This window comes from Capra hircus, chromosome 25 (genome assembly GCF_001704415.2).
Source record: "Capra hircus breed San Clemente chromosome 25, ASM170441v1, whole genome shotgun sequence".
NCBI lineage: Eukaryota > Metazoa > Chordata > Mammalia > Artiodactyla > Bovidae > Capra > Capra hircus.
This window is the reverse complement of record NC_030832.1, coordinates 32,871,515-32,894,776: the sequence shown is the minus strand read 5'-3', so window position 1 is coordinate 32,894,776 and position 23,262 is coordinate 32,871,515. Positions and strand designations below refer to the sequence as shown.

The following is a 23,262-nucleotide window of genomic DNA, read 5'->3' as shown; positions in this document are numbered from 1 at the left end:
TTGAGAGGGAGCCCCTTGCCCCTCAGGTAAGAGCCCCATTCTGGCTGTCTAGGCCCTGGGTGGTCATGTGCTTTCCCACCACTACTAGTGCCCCAGAGGGATACCTGCCTGCTGGGCCTCGTATGTGCATCCTGCCTTGGAGTTCCTCATCCTCCAGGAGCTCTGTCCTTGCAGCCTTGAGATAGCATGTAGCCAGGCCTATGGCCCTGGCCTCCTTGACCTTGGGTACCTGGAGGATGCTGGCGGAGCTGCTGCCCCTGTGACCCCTGTACTGGCTGCCTGTGGAGAGAACCAGAAACACAAGCATCTCTGATAGGGGCATGGCAGTGGCTGCTTGCCTTCTGTCCCCGTCTCTGTTTGACAAGTGCATCAGCCTCTGGAGTAGAAGAGAAAAAGGATGAGTCCTTCCCTGCCTGATACTTTGTCTGGCAGGAAGGAGGAGCAACCTCCGAACCTTGAGGTTTAAATGGGCAGACTTTCCAAACACCCACTTGCACACAGGGCCCTGCATGAAACCCAGGAGCCAGACATGCACGAAGCATGGTGGGTTTGAGCTCTGCTCTGTCCTTTTGTGAGTGACCAAGCCTGCCAATGCAGGAGACATGAGATGCAGGTTCCATCCCTGGGTTGGGAAGATCCCCTGGAGGAGGGTATGGCAACTCACTCCAGTATTCCTGCCTGGAGAATCCCATGGTCAGAGGAGCCTGGTAGGCTACAGTCCATAGGGTCATAAAGAGTCGGACACGACTGAAGCAACTTGGCATGCATGCACACATATACAAGCAGGTTGTCCCCGTTCTATTTTCCTGCGTTTACAGCACATCTGAGCCCAGGCCTGGGAGTCAGGCCCCCCAGAGAGGGTTTTTGTCCCCATTTCTGCTGTGTGGCCTTGGGCAAGGCCCATGCCTGAGCCTCAGGTCATTCTCTCTATAAAGAAGGGCAAAATCAGGGGTCCCAGTTCAGTCCAGGAATGAGGTTAAGTGCTTGCTTCCACTTCCCACATCCTCACCCCCTCTTTTCCTGGTCTGTGCACCTTGAGGCTTGGGCTGCAGCTTGGCGGTGGGGGAGGAGGGGAAGATACCAGGAGTGGAGTAAGAGGGTTTACTGGCTCCTTCCTTGTCCTGAGATGTCTGTGGCTAGCTATTCAGGAATAGTTGGGAGCCCAGAACTGTCTGGGGAGGAAAGTGGGGAGCACAGAGATCCCCCCGACAAGATCTGAGTCCTACATGGGGCCATGGGTGGTCTCAGATTAACAGCTGAGGGCTTGAGCCCACCATGGTGAGGAAGTATCAGCTTGTAACCCTCCATCATGGGTTCATTCTGCCCTCAGTTGTGAGTGACCCCCAAGCAGTGAAAAGTCTTTTTTTTTTTTTGAATTTTTTAAGATTTTAAATTTTTGAAATATTTTTTATATGGGCCATTTTTAAAGTCTTTATTGAATTTGTTGCAATATTGCTGCTCTTGTATTTTATGTTTTGGTTTTTTGACCATGGGGCTTATAGGATCTTAGGACTTCCCAGATGGCCCTAGTGGTAAAAAACCTGCCTGCCAAAGCAGGAGATGTGAGATGCGGGTTTGATCCCTCGGTCGGATAGATCCCCTGGAGGAGGGCACGGACAACCCACTCCGGTATTCTTGCCTGGAGAAGCCCGTGGACAAGGAGCCTGGTGGGCTACAGTCCTTGGGGTCACAAAGAGTTGGAAACAGCTGAAGCGACTTAGCACACAGGAGACCTTAGCTCTCTGCCCAGAGACAGAACCCGCACCTCCTGCATTGGAAGGCGGAGTCTTAACCACTGGGCCACCAGAAGTCCTCTGTAACTTTTTTTGGGGGAACGGGTCGGGGGCGTGGGGGGACCACACCATGGGGCTTACAGGATCTCAGTTTCCTCACCAGAGATTGAACCTGGGCCCTGTCAGTGAAAGGCCATAATCCTAACCACTGGGACACCAGGGAACTCCCTATAACTCTATTTATTTACTTATTTAGTTTGGGTGGAAAGCCTTCTGAGGAGCCACTGTCCCGAGCATTCCATCCCTAGAATCTTCCAGAGGGGTTGGCAGAGTAGGGGATACCCACACGGCCCAGGAGCCATGAGACCCGCCCTAAGCCCCACTCCCAGCCCCATCTGCCTCAGTTTCCCCATCCGTCGGCCGGCACCGGCCCCCTCCCAGCCAGACCGCGCTCTGTGGGGGCGCCGAGGTCCAGCCCACCACCCTCTCCCCGACCCGAGCCCTAACCGCCACTTCTGTCCTGTCTCCACAGGCTCCCCCCTGCACAAGCAGGCTTCGGGGCCCCCGGCCGCGGCCCCCGCCGCCCCCGAGAAGCCCGGCGCCAAGGCGGCCGAGGTGGGCGACGAGTTCGCCGGGGACTTCGTGGTGGGCGAGCGCGTGTGGGTGAACGGCGTGAAGCCGGGCGTGGTGCAGTACCTGGGGGAGACGCAGTTCGCGCCCGGCCAGTGGGCGGGCGTGGTGCTGGACGAGCCGGTGGGCAAGAACGACGGCGCGGTGGGCGGCGTGCGCTACTTCGAGTGCCCGGCCCTGCAGGGCATCTTCACGCGGCCCTCCAAGCTCACGCGGCAGCCCGCCGCCGAGGGCTCGGGCAGCGACGCCCACTCGGTCGAGTCGCTGACCGCCCAGAATCTGTCGCTGCACTCGGGCACCGCCACGCCGCCGCTCACCAGCCGCGTCATCCCCCTGCGGGAGAGCGTCCTCAACAGCTCGGTCAAGACCGGCAACGAGTCGGGCTCCAACCTCTCGGACAGCGGCTCCGTGAAACGAGGCGACAAGGACCTGCGCCTGGGAGACCGCGTGCTGGTGAGTCCCTGCCCCCGCCCCCACCCCACGTGGGCGAGCTGGATTCCCCACCCTGGGCAGGGACGGGGACCCACGGGGCTCGGGTGGGTTCAGGCTGGGGCACCCACACCTGGTCAGAACCACAGAGGGACCAGCGAGACAAGAGAAGTGGGGGGCCCTGGAGACTGTTGCTGTGTGACCCTGGGCAAGTGTCTTAACCTTTCTGGGCCTGTAGTTAGTTTTTTAAGGAGCCTCCATACTCTTCTCCATAATGGTTGTACAATTTACATTCTGTGGATTGTCTTCATTTTGTTTATGGTTTCCTTTGCTGTGCAAAAGCTTGTAAGTTTAATTAGATCCCATTTGTTTATTTTTGTTTTTATTTCTGTTGTTCTAGAAGGTGGATCAAAAAAGATCTTGCTGTGATTTATGTCAAAAAGTGTTCTGCCTGTGTTTTCCTTTAAGAGTTTTATAGTGTCCAACCTTACATTAGTAATCCAATTTGAGTTTATCTTTGTGTATGGTGTTAGGGAGTGTTCTAATTTCATTCTTTTACATGTAGCTGTTCAGTTTTCCCAGCACCACTTATTGAAGAGACTGCCCTCTCTCCACTGTATATTCTTGCTTCCTTTATCATAGATTAGATGACCACAGATGTGTGGGTTTATCTCTGGGCTTTCTATCTTGTTCTATTGATCTATATTTCTGTTTTGTGCCAGTACCGTATCGTCTAGATTAGTGTAACTTTGTCATAGTCTGAAGTCAGGGAACCTGATTCCTCCAGCTTCGTTTTTCTTTCTCAGGATTGCTTTGGCTATTCGAGGTCTTTGGGGAACACAGAGAATTTTTAGGGCAATGAAACTATTCTGTATGATACTGTAATGGTGGGTACGTGTCATATATTTCTTGGGAATTCCCGGGCAATCCAGTGATTGGGACGTCACTCTTTCACTGCCGAGGGCCCAGGCTTGATCCCTGGTTGGAGAACTAAGATTCTGCAAGCCGCATGACGTGGTCCAAAAAGAAATATATATATATAAAGATCATCCCATAATTATAAAAGTATCTGCCTCAGGCGGCTTCTGAGAGAAACACTGATTGCTTTCTGTTTTCCCTGCAGCTGTCTGTGGACCTGGTTGCCCTGGGTTTCCAGCTCTATAGCTACCATCTTTTCTCCTGTTCTCTTTGTCTTTGGAGCTTAATACCTTAAAGAAAAGTCTCTTCACTGTCTTTCTAGTGCAAATTGAAGAAAGGGTGAAAATAAATGTGTGTATTTATCTACCACGTTTGTGTTAGTCGCCCAGTTGTGTCTGGGTGTTATGCGGCCCCACAGACTGTAGCTTGCCAGGCTGCTCTGTCCATGGAATTCTCCAGGCAAGAATGGTGGAGTGGGTAGGCATTCCCTTCTCCAGGGGATCTTCCCGACCCAAGGATCAAACCTGGGACTTCCTGCGTTGCAGGCAGATTCTTTGCCGTCTGAGCCACCAGGGAAGCCCCTACCATATTTATATGAACCAAAACAGGACTTTCTAAAGGTTACCTTCTCTGACACCCCTAAGTATGCCTCAGGTGTGTGCCCTCAAAGGAACCAGCTCCATGATTAAAACTCACTTCATTCGCACCATTTCTTAAGGACCAGCTATGCACCAGACACACTGAAGATGTGAATTCTAAACTTCTTAACTCAGTAGTTCTCTGGTGGCCTAATGGGTAAGATTTGGTGCTTTCACTGGCTTGGCCCAGTTTCAACCCCTGGTCAAGGAACTAAGATCCTGCAAATTTTTTTTTTTTCAGGTAGGCAAAGGCTCAAATATTTTATTCCCTCTTACACCTCTTCTTAGAAAGCAATGGAAGGCTCTACCAAAATAGTGCATAAACCAAGAAAAAAAGAAGATATTGCATCCAAGAAATGGGAAATCCAGCCTAGGAGGGAAGAAGAGGGACTCCTCAGGGCGATGGTGACAGGTGGCCTTGGAGTGGTGGCCACCCAGCAGAGGGGCTCCCAGCTCCAGGAGAGTCTTCTCCAGAAAGAACCTGATAGAGTTCTCAATGCCTCTGCACGTCTTGGCAGGAGATTTTAGAGGACTGAGAGAGTTTGGGGTTAACCTGCTGTGAAAACCTAACAAACAATCATAGAAGACAGTTGTTATCTGTAGGGAAGCTTGGTCATGGGAAGGAAAAGTTTCTGTATCCACCCATCCGTGTCTGTGACTAGTGTTTACCTAAGTCCCAGCACCGTCAGCCTGGAGTCTGATCAAAATGAAGCTGTTGATGTGTGGGAAGAGTGGAGAGCCAGTAGGGGTGGGTTCAGCCTCCCCTTCCTTGATGGGAAGTCAATGGATTTCACCCCAAACTGAACAACTGACAAGTAGCAACGTAAGCATGTCAACTAGAAATATGCCGTCAACACCAAAAACTTCATCATAGAGAGTTAAAGTGCTTCTGGGGGAGGTAGAGAAATTCCTGGGGCTTTTTAAGGCTTTGAAAGTATTTCCTATGTATATGTGTGTGTTAGTCCCTCAATCGTGTCCAACTCTTTGTGACTGCATGAACTGTAGCCCACCAGGCTCCTCTGTTCATGGGATTTCCCAGGCAAGAATACTGGGGTAGGTTGCTATTTCCTTCTCCAGGGGATCTTCCCCACCCAGGGATCGAACCCAGGTCTCTCGCACTGCAGGCAGATTCTTTACCCTCTGAGCCACCAGGGAAGCCCCTTTATGTATTTATGTAAACTTAACTAAAAGTTTTTTAAACCATTTTTTACAGTAATATTCCTGATTACTGGCCTGGTCTATGAGTCTTTTTAACTGTGATAAAATACACACAATAGGCAGGTGGGATGAACTGGGAGATTGAGGTTGACATATACACTATACACTACTATGTATAAAATCGAAAACTGAGACCCTACTGTCCAGCACAGGGAACTCTACTCTGTGCTCTGTGCTGACCTAAACGGGGAGGAAATCCAGAACAGAGGAGATATATGTATGTGTATAGCTGACTCACTTTGCTGTACAGCAGAAATTAACACCACATTGAAAAGCAGCTGTACTCCAGTAAAAATTAATTTTAAAAATAAAAATATATATATATAACATTTACCTTCTTAACCATTTCTGAGTACAATTCAGTGATGTTAAGTAACAGATTCATGTTGTTGTAGTACAACAGATCTCTTTCATCTTGTGAAACTGAAACTCATTCCCATTAAACAATAACCCCATTTCCCCTGCCACCCAGCTCCTGGCAACCCCCATTCAAGCCATTTTTTAAGGATAACATTTATTGAGCTCTTGTATGTACCAGACACTGCACAAATAGTACTTAATCCTCACCAGAGCCCTTTTGACAGATGAAGCAGGGCTAAAGCTCAGAGAGGTTAGGTAACTGGCCCAAGCTCACACAGCTTGTAAGTGGCAGCGTTTGAATATAAGTCAGTCTTTCTGACTCCAGAGCTCTTGCTCAGGACAGCCTTGGGAAGCACTGGTTATACCTGTATCCCTCCCAGCTGTCCTTGAGCTCCCTCCATCTCTCCTAAACCTTGCATACTGGAAGGGAGGGTTGGGATGAGCCTGGGCGCCTGGGTACCAGTGCCATCTCTGCTCTTCCCACTGCATCCTCTGGACCCGAGTCTCTCTGTGTGCCAACAGGTTGGCGGGACGAAGACTGGCGTGGTGCGGTATGTGGGGGAGACAGACTTTGCCAAGGGCGAGTGGTGTGGCGTGGAGCTGGACGAGCCCCTTGGGAAGAACGATGGGGCGGTGGCGGGTACCAGGTATGGTGGGCTTTCCCTGGGCAGGAGGAAGGGGGGCGTCCTCTTCTGGGATGGGTGCAGGGGACGGGGTTGGGCATCTGAGGATGCCAGTGTTGAGCATCTGGTGGCTGTGCCTGATACCATGTATAGGTGCTGCCATAGCAGCTCATGGAAGCAGGTGGTGGGACTGTCACTCCCATTTTACAGATGAGATAACCAAGGCCAGAGAGGGCGTTTCTCAAGATCACGCAGAGAGTCACGAGCAAGTGCTAGGAGAGTCATCTGTCCCTGTGTCCCTTTCCCCATGCCGCCTTGGCTAAGTGCAGTGGGAGTACCAGAAAAGGAGAGGCAGTGGTCCCTGCCTTCTGGGAGAGGCCCTGGGTGACGCAGGAAATAATCAGTGCTTGGTGCTCTACAGTCAAGGTTAGGCTCACAGCTAGGTCCCAGGTTTCTCAGCATCTCTAATTAAAGGGAATTGACTGTCAGGAATTCTCGATCGAGAGGGTCTAAGGCTGTTCCTGGGCCCATTGGGGATGGGAAGGGTGATGTGATGAGTGAGCAGTGTCTGGGGTGTGGGGCTAAGTGGAGGTGGCCCATGAGCCTGTTTTTATCCCTGGGCTGGATTCTGTGCTCCAAGTGAGGCTGGGACAGCTCTGAGAGGGAAGGTCTGCTAGGCTGGGGGTCAGCCTGAACAAAGACCTGAATGCAGGAAGTGGCAGGATGGCGTGGCAGTTTCATGGTGAGCCAGAAACTGTGCAGGACTAGTTCCTGGTCCCGTGTGGAATCCGCTGCCAGAGAGGTTTTGAGAGAAGATGCTCCAGAGTTTCCATGACAACACTTGCCTTCCTGTTTTCAAGGCGAATGTTTCTCTCAACTTACTCTTGCATTTAGAATTCAGAGGAAGGTTGGTCAGCATCCCCCACCCCACCCCTAAGGTGCTTGCTTCCCATTTCTGCTTCTCCATGCAGGGAGCTCCATGGGCAGAGAGCCTTGGCTCTGGGAGTGGTCCAGGGGCAGCTGTGAGAATAGGGCTGCAGATATGGCTGGGAGCCTCTGGTGTGTGAGCGGAGCCAAAACACTGAGGGCTTTGGAGTCCACTGGATCCACTCTCAACTTTGCCATTTAACCAGCTGTGTGACTATGGCAGGTTGCTTAACCTCTCTGAGCCCACATCTCATTTGTGAAAAATGGATTACAATAGAATGGTTGGGGGATTGAAATGAGCATTTATGAAAAGGGACTGGCATAGAGTAGGTGTTCATCGATTGTTATCCCCGCATTCCCCAGAAATATGTCCAGTGGCTTTGCAGAATAGCAGACCCTCCTCACCTCTGTTCCTTTTCTGGGAGTCCTGTCTATTGGTCTTAGGGTACGGGTGATGGGTCCCCAAGGAGGAACCTCTCTCTCTTTGCTGGGCTCTGACAAGGTGGGGAAGGCAGGCCAGGCTCCAGGCTGTGGGGTGGTAATGGCAGCGTGGTCTCTCCTGCCCCTCCAGGTACTTCCAGTGCCCACCCAAGTTTGGTCTCTTTGCACCCATCCACAAGGTGATCCGCATTGGCTTCCCGTCCACCAGCCCGGCCAAGGCCAAGAAGACCAAGCGCATGGCCATGGGTGTGTCGGCGCTGACCCACAGTCCCAGCAGCTCCTCCATCAGCTCCGTCAGCTCCGTGGCCTCCTCCGTGGGCGGCCGGCCCAGCCGCAGTGGCCTGGTAAGCATGGGGGACTGGGGAGGGCTACCCTGGTGTGTATATGGGGATGTGGAGGGTGGGGCCGTAGAGATTCAGGCATCCTCTGACTTGCTCTGGTTCTAGGCATCTGTCAGTTTTGAGGTGTTTTTTTTTTTTCTTTAAATATTTAATAGAAGTTTCTATAAAAGAACATGGAAACTTGGTAACTTAGGCTCTTAAACTGAAATATACATTTCAGGTGCTAAAGTAGAAGTTTGGAGTTTTTAACAAAGATGAAAGTGTAAGGATTTCTCTGGTGGACCAGTCGCTAAGACTCCAGGCTCCCAATTCAGGGGCCCCAAGTTCAATCCCTGGTCAGGGAACTAGATCCCACATGCTGCAACTAAGACCTGGTGCAGTCAAATGAAGAAATAAATAATTTTTTTTTTTTTTAAAGAAAGTGTAAGGATTTCTCTGATGGACCAGTGGTTAAGAATCTGCCTGCCAATGCAGGGGACATGGGTTCAATCCTTGGTCCGGGAACTAAGATTCCCACAGGTCACAGGGCAATTAAATCCGTGAGCCACAACCACTGAGCCCACAGGCCACAACTAGAGAGTAGCCCCCCACTCACCACAACTAGAGAAAGCCCGCGTGCAGCAACCAAGCGCCCATGTGCCACAACCAGCACCACCAACAAATAAATGCTTTTTAAAAAGAAAGTGTACACTTTTGTAACAGAGAAACTGACCCATTTACATTTATTGTTATTTTTCTATTACTGATGTGTCACTAGTCTAAAACCCTTTCCTAGGAATTAAAGAAGGTCATACAAATGCAGAGCAGGTAATACAGGTGGAGGGCAAGCAGTTTAGAAAGGCTGGTACCTCACCTGGGGTGAGGAGAGAAGGTGAGGTTGCTACGCAGAGCTCTGTCTACACGGCCTCCTCCTAGTCCAGGAGAAGGTGGCCCAGGTGAGGGCCACCTCCTCCCTGCCATGAGGTAGGGAGGAGCCCCAGGGGCTGTAACTTTCCCGGGAGCGGGGAGTTCCCTGGATCTCAAACGTCACGATTCCCTCCACCTAAGTAGGCAGAGTGTCTAGGGCCCTGGGAAGGGGAGGAGCCGGACCCTAGGAGTCCAGGCACTTGGGCCCCCATGTCCCCCAACCTGTGGGGTAACTGGAGGTTGTCTGGATGGAGCTCTACACCCCTGAGTCCCGCCTGCCCGGTGCCTCCCTGCAGCTCACCGAGACCTCCTCGCGCTACGCCCGCAAGATCTCGGGCACCACGGCCTTGCAGGAGGCGCTGAAGGAGAAGCAGCAGCACATAGAGCAGCTGCTGGCTGAACGGGACTTGGAGCGGGCCGAGGTGGCCAAGGCCACGAGCCACATCTGCGAGGTGGAGAAGGAGATCGCCCTGCTCAAGGCGCAGCACGAGCAGGTGGGCGGGCGGGTTGGGGCAGTGGGGTCCCCAGCGGCCTCCTCGGGCCAGTCTTGTCCATCCCTCACGCTCAGAGAGGAGAACTCGGGGTGTGCAAAAGACACTGAGATGCGGGTTACCAACCTCCCCCGTCCTCCTGGTGATTTTCCTTCCAGTGGCAGGTCCACATTCCTGCAGAACCTGGATACAGACTTGCGTATCCTGCTTTTTCCCACTTCCTATAGTGTGAACAGGGCTTCCCTGGTGGCTCAGACGGTAAAGAATCCGCCTGCAATGTGGGAGACCGGGGATCGATCCCAGCCTCAGCAAGATCCCCTGGAGAAGGGAATGGCAACCCACTCCAGAATTCTTGCCTGGAGAATCCCAAGGGCAGAGGAGCCTGGCGGGCTACAGTCCGTGGAGTCGCAAAGAGTCGGACCTGACTGAAGCGACTGACACACATAGCCCGAGCATGATTTCTAGGTCATGGAAAATTCTTCCCCTTTTGAACGGCTGCATTGCCATCTATCACAGGCTGTGTCCTTACCCACGTGGCCTGTTCCCTGCTGGTGTTCACGTGGTTTTTCAATTCCTCACTTTTTCTAAATAATTTCTAATACTAAATTTTGGGGGGGGAGGCACAGATGTTCACATTTCAGACCGCGTTTCTGAGCAGATTCCTGGGCTGGGTTCGAGGGAAGGAAGGCGTCACCCATCAATCACCTCGATTCTGGCGCCGTCACGTCTCTTCTTTCCTGGCGCTTGTCCTCTACCTGGGAGCTCCCTCCTGGGCCCCTGTCCCCATTTGGAGCCCGGCTCCATCTTCCCTCGGGTTCTGGAATTATTAAGGCCAAGCTCACGTATGTGCTGTGATGGGGGCATTCACAAGACAGAAGGTCTTATAGGCCCTCAAGGGTGGAGGGAGAGGGCAGGTCCTGGGGGCAGGTGGGCCTGAGGTTCCCGCTGGGTGAGGCTGGCCCTCTGCCCTCACATCTAGACCCACAGTTCCTGCCTGACTCGGCTGGAGGGGGAGTAGGGGTGGCTGGGATCCCAGGCCTGCCTCCTCGCGTCTCCCCTGCCGCTCCCCATCCCTCCCCACCCTGGCTCCCCATCCCCCAGGAGGAGGCCGACCCTGTCCGGGCCCTCGGCTTGGGGCCCAGTATGTTGCAGAAGCAGAAGAAAAGCTGCAGCGGGCCCGGCTCCTGGTGGAGAGCGTGCGGAAAGAGAAGGTGGACCTGTCCAACCAGCTGGAGGAGGAGAGGCGGTGCGTGGCGCCCCGGGCCCCGTCCTGGGGGGACACTCCCAGAGCCTCGCTGAGGATGGCTCGGGACCAGAAGGCCCAAACCCCACCTCCCTGCCGTGCACCGGCTGTGTCGCCTGGGCTGGTGACACGAGTCGGGTGGGCCTCAGTCCTCCCATCTGCAAAGTGGGGTAATGACCCCCACCTCTGCAGGCTGTTGGGAGGACTTGCAAGATAACCCCAGTGACGCGCCAGACAACAGCTCTGAGCATGTGGGAGACACCGTGTCTGTCACTGCTTTCCTTCCTGACATGGGGGTCACCATTCCTGCCCTGCCTGGCTTGTGCACCATCATGAGAACGCCCAGGGAGGGCAGTTGCGGGGGACCTCTCACTAGGGAGATGTGTACCCCACGTGCCCACGCCGTGACCCAGTTCAGTACAGGGAATACCTGCCTCTGCTGTAGGCAGGTCCTGCCAGTGGAGCGTGCAGCCTGTGTCCTGAAGCTTCATTTCCATTTCATGTGTCAGGAAACTGAGGCTCAGAAGCAGCAGGGAAAGGCCACTGGAAACACCTTGCACCTGGGGGTCAGCCCCCGGGCTGGGTGCTTTACCTACACCGTCCCTCTGTCTTACTATTAACCCAGGGAGGTATTGACCCCAGCTCACAGATGAGAAAACTGAGGCTCAGAGCAGGGAAGGGACTCACCTGAGGTCACTAGTCTTGTTAGTGGTGCCCCTGGCTGTTTGTGACCTGCCGTAGTGGTGAGTGGGGTTTGTGTTCCCTCTGTGTGGGGTCTCTGGGCTGACTTGGTCCTGGAACAGCTGGTGGGGTTCAGAGCCCACAAGGGCCAGGGTTTCCTTTGGTCCAGGAGCCTCTCTGTCTCTGAGCTGCTGACATACAGATTTCTGCAGCTTCTTCTGCTCCTTCTGTGCAGTAGGCAGCCCCCAGCCCCAGCCCCCCACCTCCCCCAACTTGGGTCTGCTCTTGGGCTTTCAGCCCAGGCATGTGCTCCAGGGGCTGTTGTTACTGTCTGACTCTGGGAGAGGAGGGCTTATTTATATCTGCCTGAGACCGACGGCAGGGCCCACACAACTGGTTCCCATGGCAATGCGCCTGATGCCAACAAACAAAAACAGATCCCTGAGACATCGTGGGAGTTGCGTTCAGGAAGTCCTGGGTACAAGGGCCAGCATTGCCCGGTGCTTGCTGTGTGACCTTGGGCAGGTCACTGGCCCTTTCTGAGCCTCAGTTTCATCCTCTGTGTGCTGAGAGCCGTCACGAGGCCCCAGGAGCAGCCGCTTTGTGAGCTGTAACATGCCTGTGTCTCTCCCCGCTGCTCTCTCGGGGGTGGGTGGGTGGGTGGGTGAGTGTACTTGAGGGTGGGCCCCACACCTGCAGCAGAGTCCTGGGGGCCCTCCACATCAGGGAGCAGCCCAAGTGGTGGGGGCTGGAACTTTGGGCCCTGATTCTGAGTGGAGGGAGTGAAGATGGGGTCAGCAGGGGAAGAAGCCCACCCTCCCTCCTTCCCCATAGACTGTTTCATGCAGCCTATCTGCTCCCTGCTATGATGAAAACAGAGCTGATTCTGCTTCATTTACTATCCATTCTATCATTTATCCCCACAACCACCCTAGAGGGGAAAGGTGCTGCATTAAACACAACTATTTTGCAGGAGAAGAAAGGATTTATTACTTGCAGCAAGTAAGGAGAACACCGGGGATCTTTTCCTTAAGCAATGTCTCCTTTGCACTCCTATTTTAGAGAAGTCCATGTTCTCTGTGTAGAGCTTGGACCAGGAAGTTGGGAGGGCTGGGGGTTTCCAGGAGGCTCCGCCCCCATCAGCCATGAGGCTCTGGGACAGTACCTTCTGGGTACTCTGAATGTGGACTCGCAGCTTCTGGTGGCCTTGGCTCTCTCTGGCATTGCTGACTTGGCAAAGCCCACCCCTCTGGGTAGGGGTCACTTATGGGCTTCCCTGATGGCTCAGCAGGTAAAGAATCCACCTGCAATGCAGGAAACATGGGTTCAATGCCTGAGTCAGGAAGATCCCCTGGAGGAGGAATTGACAACCCACTCCAGTATTCTTGCCTGGAGAATCCCATGGACAGAGGAGCCTGGTGGGCTACAGTCCAGGGGGTCGCAAGGAGTCATACACGACTGAGCAGGAGAATGGACGGACCCCTCTGGGTGAAGCCTGCTCAGCCCCCTCTCCCCTCCACAGGAAGGTGGAGGACCTGCAGTTCCGAGTGGAAGAGGAGTCCATCACCAAGGGAGACCTGGAGGTAATGGTCAAAGGCCCTCAAATTTCCCCCTAGGCTTGCACCCCAGGATCAGTCCTCAAAGGGAAAATCGTCATGAGGTCCAGGCAGCAACTCAGCCCTGTGGGAGGGGACCATGGGGACCGTGAGGTAGACAAACTGGGGAAGAGTCAAAGGTCATACCCTGGGAGCATGGGGAGGGGCCCCGTCACAAGAGACTCAGGCATCAGAAGTCGAATGGCTCAGCTCCAGGAGCCCCAGAGGGGCCACGCTTCCTGGGTCAGCAGCTGGGTGGGAAGGACCCAGGGAATCCACAGAGCTGGGCCTGAGGACATGGTGGCTGGGCTCCCTGTCCCTTCTTTCTTGGGCAGTAGCCCTAGAGGTGTTCCCTGGGCCCTCCGTTCATCTTGAATTCCAGCTAAAACTTTGGCTGGGAATAGTTTGTGCTAGAGTCACAGAATTTATAGATGGGAAGGCAGGCTCAGAAAGGCAGAAGGGACTCACCCAGTCATGGCGCACCTCAGCAGCCTCTGGGACCAGGGCCCAGGACTCCTGACTCCCGAGTGTAGCCCGTAAGGATGGCCAGTGATAGCACCTCTTGAAGTCCCACCACCTGGCTAAGGGGTCTGGGCACTAGTGGAATTTCACTCTCCCTCTTCAATCCCACCCACCCTTTCTGAGCTGAGGGATGGAGGACATTCACTCAATTAATAAAGCACCTAAGGACCCCTGCCACCCAAGACAGACACCAGCCCTCCTCACCAAACCGCCTGGAGTCTGCAGGGCTCACTAGGCCTGCTCACAGTTGGGTGGGTAGGAATGCCTTTCTGCCATGACCCTCCCTGCTCCCTGGGAGGTGACAGAAAACGTGGACTCCCAAGCCCTCAGATGAGGCAGAGGGCAGTCAGCTCAGTCCCTCTGCACATTCCAGTCCTGACCCTAACTGGTCTTGGGCAGCCGTTTCCTCTCCCTGGACCTCCATTTGCTCCTCTGTTAAATGAGGAGGTTGAACCAGGTCAGTGATTTCCCAGCTTAAGAATTCGTCACCCAGTAGGTGTGTTCAGACCCAGAACTCTGGACCCAAGTGGCCATACAGTAGGTCTGGGTGCGATCCAAGGGTTTGCATTTCTAATGAGTTGCCAGGTGATGCTGACCTGGGAACCACACTTTGGGAATCACTGCACCGGATCTTTTCTGAGCTCCGACGGGAAACTACGGTTTCTGATTTTGTGAAAGAGCTGTGTTAAAACCCCTCTGACTTCCAGCATTCAGCAAAATTGTACAAATGGCTGTCCTATCCCTGAATGACCCTGGCTGGGGAGGGATGTGTGTGATCTAGAGTCACTGACGGCTGTCCCTGTTGGGATGGGTTTTGCTGCCTGAGCTTAAAGAATGGCTACTGGGGCACAACCTGGTGTAGGAACCCCAGCCTGGCATCCGGTGTTCCAATATAAGTTTGTCACTTAGCCAAGGGGCCAGTTATGTGGTTGACATTTGGCAAGCTCTTCTGTGGGGTGGCTGCCCTCCCGAAGGGATTGGGGGTGGAGGTCCCTCCCAAAATCACAGGAAAAGCACCTGTGATTGCAAAGACATCTGGTAACTGCTAACTTCAGTCATCACGGGGGTGGGGGGTGAGTGGGCGGGTTACTAAAAGGCTGCAGGGAAATCTCACAGCACCGAGGGCAGACAGTTCAGAGAACTGGAAGGAGGAGCAGCATCAGAAACGGAGTCTCTTCCCCCTCACTCGCCTCCCTCTTCTCGTGACTCCTGGTCAGTCTGTCTGTCTCTCACTGTGTCTGCAGATCTCTTGACACATCTCCCTTCTGCCCTGACATCCACCTGCCCTGCCCCGCCTAGGCTCCAGCACTTACTGCCTCCCAGCTGTCCTCTTGAGAGAATCTGATTGGTCCAAGGCTAGCCAATGGGCTGTCTTGCTTTGGATCGGGTGCCCACCCCAGACCCAATCAGCCCTGGCTGAGAGAGGAGGGGGGTGGGGCAAACGGTGACGGACAGTTAGTTCAGTCCAAGGGCAGTGGAGTCCCGTTGCTGCTGTTTCTGTTGTGACCATATTCATGGCAACCGGAAGGCACATGGAGCCAAGTCCCTCTCATCCCCACCCATATGAAAGTCAAAAATAAGCCCCCAGAACACCTCCTTGAGCTCCTCCTAGGACCCCTCCAGCTATGTGACACCATTTCTCTGCTTGTCCTCCCTCCCCCAACTATGCGAGATGTCCCATGACTACCTCTCACCGCCTTTCTGACCTTGACTGTCGGCCTGTCCAGGGGCTCAGTCTCTGGCTTCACTCGCTGAGAGCGTCCAGTCTGTGGCATTAAATGCCCTTTATAAGCCCACGATTTCCTTGGTCCTCCCCCAAACTCCGCACCAGCACACCCACAGGATATCTCCACCAGGAGGAGCAAGTGACAGGTATTTCTAGCACCTTCTGGGGCTGCAAAAGGAAAAACTCACAATTCAGCAGCGGCTCCAGACAACACACATCGATGCTCTCACAGTGCTGGAGGTCAGAAGTCTGAAGTTGAGGTATGGGCAGGGTCAATTCCATGCCTCTCTCTCAACTCTGGTAGGATTGCTGGCAGCCGCTTGTGTTCCTCGGTTTGTTGTGGCATCCCTGCCTCCGTGGTCACGTGACCTTCCTCCCTGTGTGTCCCTGTGTCTCTTCACATGACCTTAAAAGGAAGTTATCAGGCCCACCTTAATCCAGGATGACTTCATCATAACTGTTTACATGTGCAAAGTCAAGGTCACCTTCTGAGGTTGTGAAGTAGACAGGAAATTTGGGGACTTCTCATCCAGGGGGCTTGTGTTATTGTTCTGTTGATTAAATAGCATCTCGCTGTTATTTTTCATTGGCTTGGGAACACCCACTGTAACGGGAAGGGACGGAACTCAGAATCCGCTGTTTGTTGGGAACTGGCTATGCAGCTTGAGGCCTGGAGGGAGATGAAAAGGGATGACGACCTTCAGGAGCCCCTTGTGCAGTTGGGGTAACTCCCTGCCGGCTCCCCGCCATTGATTGATAACACCAGCCCTCTGTTACCTGAAGGGCGTCCCAAGGCAGAGACTTTGTGCTTTGGAGTAGGATAGACACTGTGCATTCAAGGAGAAGAGAAAAAACGGTAGGTCAAGGGCTCAGGCCAGGCTTCACCTAGCTTCCAGGATTTGGATGGGGGCAGGGACGCAAGGAGTCCCCACTGCTGGAGCCTCCATCACTGCTCCATGTTGTTGCCAAAAGTCCGTGTCTCCCCTCTGTGGAGTCAGGCTTGGTTTGGGGAAGGGCCCTGGTTCTGAAATCCAGACATCTGAGTTCTAGGCTTCACGCTGTCCCAGGTTGCTGGGTGATTCTGAGCCTGAGGTTGTCCTGCTGGCATGGCCTCTCTCTCCTGTGAGTTGGAGAGACAGCCGAGACACCGCGGGATGGGGTAGGTTCTAAAGTTGGTGTGTGAGACAAAAATTAAATCCACTCTTACATTGCCCTGCGGATAACCGTGGTGGCTGCTGCTCCTCACGCCCAGGGCAGTGTCCTTGGAGCAGAATAAAAGCCAGATTGTCCATCTCACTAAAATCTAGCCTTCAGAGGCGCTCTCCCGCCCCAGACTCCTAGGACTGAACTTAATTAAATTAACCAAGCACCTCCCATGAGTTCCCCTGTGCCCACAGGTAGACCCCAACCCAGGGAACAGGAGGCTGAGAGTTCTGAAAGTGACAGGAAGGGGGCTTTTGTGGCGGTTGGGGTACCAAATGAAGTAGACCTTGAAACTGTGAAGCTTTATCTTGCCCTTGGGAGCACCGATATGGTATTTGCGATCAGGCTCTGTCTAGTGCCTGGGGTCGCAAAGAGTCGGACACGACTTAGCAACACTTTCACTTTTTTTTTTTTTTTTTCAATTTAGTGTGGGTCCTGGGCAGGGTTGCCGTGCCCACCGTCAGGGGAGAGAAGCAGGGGAGAACATGGCCCCTGCGAGGCTGGGGTTGAGTCACCATCTTTAGCCCTTAACTTTCCGAAAGAGACCAGGCATGGCTGTCTTTTAGCCCTGCGCCATGCTGCCCTCTTGAGGGAGAGAGACACCTTTGTTCCTTTAGGAAAATTCACAAGAGTAAGATTGGGAGCCGAAGGCCATAAGGTCTCTATAGCTCTTGATGAACTGCATGAGAGTTGCTGAGGCGATTCTCTCAGTCTACTCAGCCGCTGTCCCCCTTGCTCGTGTTGGCTGTGTATTCTTGGGTTTTACACAGCAGTGCTGTGGTGCTCAGCCTGCCTCCCCAGGACTGCTGCTCGGGTCTGCTGTCTCCTCGTCTCTCCTCGGTGATGACGGACTGAGCCGAAGGATGCAGCGAACCCTCTGGCTTCTCCCTGCTGAGAACAAGGGGTCCAGACCCTTCTGGATGCCCAGGGCCTTGAGCCTCCTGCTGCCCCCGCAGATCTGTCGGGGTAAAATCGAAATGCCAGCCTGGATGCCCTGAGAATGTCGGGCTTTGTTAGCATGTGAAGTGGGTGTTGTGAAGCTGGGACAAAAGCACCCTTGTGCTTTCGGGAGACCAGGCGTCCGCGGCGGGGGGCCCCGGGGAATGGGCATCACAGGGGCTGGGTTCGGGGCAGGGCAATGGGAGACGCAGCCCGGCCTCCACTTAGGAGCCTGGCTGGAGGAAGTCATGATGGTGTGGGTGTCTTTGAAATCCTTCCTTTCAGTTGGTTCAACCTTCAGGACAGGCCTGGGGACCAGGAGTCCTGGGGTCGTTCACTCATCCATCCATCCTGGGGGTTTCCTGGGCGCCGCTTTCTGTGCCTAAAGTGAGAAACGGGCTCTCGGCTCCCTGATGCGAGGTGGGGAGTAGGCCGGGGCTCTTCCCCAGGAGCTGCGAGAGGAAGGGCCACATAGGGGTGACAGAAGGGACCCGGGTGCCCGTGGTCGCCCCATCCAGTGGCTGGGCAAGGTTGCTGCAGCCTGTCCTCCGCCCTTAAACAGATCGGCAGCGAGGGGCGGACACCTCCCCAGACCTCCTCTCTTCCTTCCACCTGCTCTCCTGTCTTGCGCACAGAAGATGACCTGCTTCTCTCTCTCTTTTTTCTCTCTTCCTCCGGCTTCCTCTCGCCTGCGCTCCTCTCTCCTGTCCCCACCTCGCCACCCGCCCCGGGTGGACAGACCCAGACGCAGCTGGAGCACGCGCGCATCGGGGAGCTGGAGCAAAACCTGCTACTGGAGAAAGCGCAGGCCGAGCGGCTGCTCCGAGAACTAGCCGACAACCGGGTAACCGCCGCCACCGCCAGCGCCTCGGCCCGCCAGCGCCCCTGTCAGCGTCCCCGTTTTATTATTTTCTCTCTCTCTCTGGCTGCTCTCCTCCCAGTTTTGTTGGGTTTTTGTTTTTCCCTTTTGCATCCCTTCTAGGAGGGCAGTGCCGGTTTAGGAACGTGCTTCTGTGCTCCTCCGCCATCTGATGCTGGTTGGAGGAGGGGGAGGTCTTGGTCCTCTGGGACTTTGCGCCCCAGCTCCTGGTCCTATTGCCTGGGGAAGGTCCTGTGAGAGCCTCTCCCACCCCCTCACCCGTGCCTTGCCCAGACAATGCTCTGTCATGTTCAGCAATTGGGGGCTCTTGGGAACATTCCGCCCCTTGTGTGGACGACCTGTCCACCCCTCCCTTCTCCCCAGGCTGGGGAAGGCAGAGGTAGGGGGACTGGGGATCCGAGGTCTTCAATAGGGTGGCACGAAGGGCCAGCCTGAAGGACCTGGGGCCGACGGAGTGGTGGGACTTTGGGGGAGTGGGGGGTCCCCAGGGTGTATGATTCTCCATCAGCCCCAGGGTCTGAGTGGTTCCTACGTCAGGGAAAGCTCTGTGTGAGAGTGAAGTCTCCCCGGAGTCCCAGGGCACGGTCTGAATCCAGTCTGTAGACCCTGCTGGCCCCTCCCTGCCCACCAGGCATGCCAGGGGCCAGCCTCCTATGCAGGTCCACCTCCAAACAGCTGGCCAGCCCAGCTGCAGGGCCCCTGGTGATAGAGTTAAACAGACAGCCGGCAGTGATTGACGCAAACCACTGTACACAGCGTGCGGGTGTGGGGCGGGTGACCACCGGTTTCTGCGGGTTGGCCTCTGCACACGAGTGAGTATGCCTGCGCCTGTGGGTGTCCGAAGGTGCACACAGTTCCTGTCCGCATGCTGGCTGTTGCCAGGTGACTGCGTGTGCGGTACACACGTGTATACGCAGCGGCTGCTTGCAGAAACAGTTGACAGGCTGAAGCCCTCTACACTGAGGCATCTCCCTCAGGAAGGGTTCAACCCAACTTAAAAAACCAAAAACATGTTTATTGAACTAGAGGTCACCTTCAGAAGCAAATTCCTTAAGCTTATAAAAGATTTAAAACTCTCAAATATATTATTTTCGAATCGCTGACCACCGACTTGGTCAAAGTGGGATTTGGGCAGGTGGAGCGTCTGATCTCAGAGTTTTCCATCAGAAAGTGGGTCTGGGCCTTTTTTATTTATTTTTTTCTGCGTTAGGCATTAAAAGGGCAATCGCTTCTTTGGCCACCCCCTCCAAACAGCCTCTCTGTGAGTCCACTCATTCTAGCTGAGACTTTTCTAGAGCGGGATAGTGCAAAATCCCCTCTGTCATGTCCACCCTTTCAAAATAACTTAAACTTGAAGAAAACCATAACCTCAAATAGATGGTTTCCTTTTTTTCCCCTCTTTGTTGTTGTTCAGTCGCTCAGTCGTGTCCGCCTCTTTGCGACCCTGTGGACTGCAGCGCGCCAGGCTTCCCTGAGACTCACGTCCAGTGAGTCGAGGATGCCACCCAACCAGTTTCTCCCTTGGCTGCTTTATCTATTTATTTTTGGCTGCAGCACGCCGAATCTTAGCTCCCCCATCAGGAGCTCCAGCACCGGGGCGTGGAGTCTTAACCTCTGGACCCACCAGGGAAGTCCCCAGATGGTTTCTTTTAACCACGGATTTGTCACAAGCCGGCTAGGGCAGTGGGGACCGTTGAGTCCCCGAATCACTGGGGCCCAAGGCAGGAGGCGGTGCTCAGATGGGATGGGGTGTCCTTCCCGTGACCTTCCCCTGTCGCGTCCTCCTGCGCGCCCCCTGCCCCCTCACCTGGCGGCCCGCTGACCCCGGTCTCCCTCTCTCCCGGCAGCTGACCACGGTGGCCGAGAAGTCGCGGGTGCTGCAGCTGGAGGAGGAGCTCAGCCTGCGTCGCGAGGAGATCGAGGAGCTGCAGCAGTGCCTGCTCCACTCCGGCCCGCCGCCCGCCGACCACCCCGAGGCCGCCGAGACCCTGCGGCTGCGGGAGCGGCTGCTGTCGGCCAGCAAGGAGCGCCAGCGGGAGAGCGGCCTGCTGAGGGACAAGTACGAGAAGGCGCTGAGGGCCTACCAGGCGGAGGTGGACAAGCTGCGGGCGGCCAACGAGAAGTACGCGCAGGAGGTGGTGGACCTGAAGGCCAAGGTCCAGCAGGCCACCAGCGAGAACATGGGCCTCATGGACAACTGGAAGTCCAAGCTGGACTCGCTGGCCTCGGACCACCAGAAGTCCCTGGAGGATCTCAAGGCCACCCTGAACTCAGGCCCCGGCGCCCAGCAGAAGGAGATCGGGGAGCTGAAGGCTGTGATGGAGGGCATCAAGATGGAGCACCAGCTGGAGCTGGGCAACCTGAGGGCCAAGCACGACATCGAGACAGCCATGCACGTGAAGGAGAAGGAGGGCCTGCGGCAGAAACTGCAGGAGGCCCAGGAGGAGCTGGCCGCCGTGCAGCAGCACTGGTGTGCCCAGCTGGAGGTGCAGGCCAGCCAGCACCGGCTGGAGCTGCAGGAGGCCCAGGACCAATGCCGCGACGCTGAGCTGCGCGTGCGCGAGCTGGAGAAGCTGGACGTGGAGTACCAGGGCCAGGCGCAGGCCATCGAGTTCCTCAAGGAGCAGATCTCCCTGGCCGAGAAGAAAATGCTGGACTATGAGCTGCTGCAGCGTTCCGAAGCCCAGAGCAAGCAGGAGGCTGAGAGGCTGCGGGAGAAGCTTCTGGTCACCGAAAACAGACTCCAGGCTGTCGAGTCCCTGTGTTCAGCCCAGCACACCCACGTAGGTGGCCGCCGCCCCTCCTGCCCATGGGGCGGCAAGCAGCCCCAGGCTCAAGTGCCTGGCTGGGGGAGGGTTCAGGCATCTACTGACCTTTTATTTGCAGCCCAGGGAAGCGTCCCCGTTGCCCGTCCCACCTGGAGCATACCTGTCTGAGATCGCAGGGCTCCTGGCTCAGAGGAGGAGCCCCTGGCCCCTCTCTCAGAAGGGCAGCAGGCCTGAGTGACCGTGGGGCCCCCAAGCAGTCTGAGCAGACCTGGCTGGGTCCCCACAGGCCAGCCTGGAGAGGAGCGTCCCTGGGCAGCAGCCTTCTCCCCAGCTGGCAGGCACGTCCCACCGTGCAGGCTCCCAGGCCTCCTCAGGGTGTTGGTACCGGGAGCTCCAGCACTGGGCTGGCAGAGATGTGGAAGGCAAACCCTGCCCACCACTGGGCAGAGGTAAGGGAGTCCCATTTCTGACCCGAGTGCCAACCTTGGGGACCTGAGGGTGGCCCCTTATTTGCCAGTCCCGACGAGACGGAACACAGTCTGCAGCCACTTTCCTAAGTGGAGTGGTGGAGTAGGGGAGTGGTCCCGGGAGTGGGCTCTGCAAGGCCAGAGGGGTGTGACCCTGGGGAGACTGCTGCCCCCCGTATCAGCTTTGCTGCAAATCTAGAGGTCCCAGCTGAGCACGCTGGGGAGGCTGGGACCCCAGGTGTCACAGACGGGTGTTCCCGCTGGCCAGGAAGGGCCTCGTGAGCGGTTCTGGGCACCACACGTGGGTGCAGGCCCTAGGATGCCCCATCTGACCTGGACTCCCTTGGGGTCCATGTTGGCTCCATTTCATAGATGAGCAAACCCAGATTCCAAGGCAGAGTAGCTTTCCCAGAGTTTCTTGCCCATCAGTGGCAGAGTTCCTGTTGAACCCCGCTGCCTAAGGGCCAGAGAAGTACCCGGAATGACAAAGTCTTATATGAAGGGACAATGTGCAGCAAAATCGTTGCCTCCCCCCACTCTCTGCCCCCCACCTCGAGGCTTGTAGGATCTTAGCTACCCAACCAGAGATTGAACTCCGGGCCCCTGCAGTAGACGCTTGGAGTCCTAACCACTGGACCACCAGGGAAATCCCAAGATGGTTGCCTTTTTATCAGCCCCAGTGGTTCTTGAGCTTCTGGTTCCCCTTGTACATTTAATCCAGAATTCAGTGTTTGAGCAACCAGTGTTCAGAAGTTCTCCATACTGGGGGTGCCTTTTTTGTAAAAGGAGCCCTGCCTGTGTCATGCCTTGAGGCCCCACTGCACCCGCCATCTGCCCTCTTCTCCCAGGCGGGGGCCCCTGTTAGCAAATGCCCTCCCAGGATGCTGGGCAGAGAGGAGAAGAAGAGCCCCAGGTTAGCTGTGTGCACATGGCCTGGTTGGCTGCTCAGGGCAGGAGGGTCAGGCCTGGGGCGCTAGGGCCTGGACTCCCTTAGCAGGGAGGTTGGCGGTTGCTGTGGTTCCACAGGATGGCCTGCTGCCTCTCTGTCACAGACTGCACCCCAGGGAGTGGGTGGTGACCTTAGAAACGCCCACTGATTTCTGCACATGTGGGACCTTGGTCTGGACCCACATGCCCTCCAAAATTCAAAGGTTTAAGTTCAAGGACAACTTGATTTTTGTTCTCATGTGTAAGTACGGGAATTTTTTTTTAAAAGTTTAATGTATGCCTTGTTTTCCCTACAATGTGTATAAATAAAGACCTAGGTGGCTTTGTTAATCACAACAGACTGGCTGAAGCAGGGCTAGGGATATATGAGCGGAGGTATGAGGGGCAGGTGGATGGAGGTGACTGCCTGCTCGACTCTGCGCTGCCCTGATAGCAGTGCTAGGGTCTGGCAAACTGCAGGCTCAGGGGACGGCCAGTTTCGCTTGTGCAGGAAGCCAGAAAATTCTGCAAAGAAGCAGGGAGGAGCCTGTTGATGTTTGCCACACAGATTTTTTTTTCTTAGTTGATTTTTTGCTTCTTTGCTTCTGGGTTTGTTTTTTAAAGGAAGTGTTAGATCCCCTGGAGGTGGGCATGGC

The 23,262-nt window shown here is 55.1% G+C and overlaps 1 protein-coding gene across 2 annotated transcripts in view; it reads left to right on the top strand.

The window, feature by feature from the left end:
* CLIP2 (CAP-Gly domain containing linker protein 2) overlaps positions 1–23,262 on the top strand; it is a 75,288-nt gene that overhangs the window by 36,993 nt on the left and 15,033 nt on the right. Inside the window, exons 3-10 of one of the 2 annotated variants that reach the window (XM_018040770.1) lie at positions 2,266–2,816; positions 6,449–6,573; positions 8,048–8,261; positions 9,461–9,658; positions 10,798–10,901; positions 13,102–13,162; positions 18,304–18,408; positions 20,292–21,227. In XM_018040770.1, coding sequence (XP_017896259.1) covers positions 2,266–2,816; positions 6,449–6,573; positions 8,048–8,261; positions 9,461–9,658; positions 10,798–10,901; positions 13,102–13,162; positions 18,304–18,408; positions 20,292–21,227 — 2,294 coding nt within the window. The remainder of the gene's footprint in view (positions 1–2,265; positions 2,817–6,448; positions 6,574–8,047; positions 8,262–9,460; positions 9,659–10,797; positions 10,902–13,101; positions 13,163–18,303; positions 18,409–20,291; positions 21,228–23,262) is intronic. The other variant, XM_018040771.1, reaches the window with a different exon arrangement.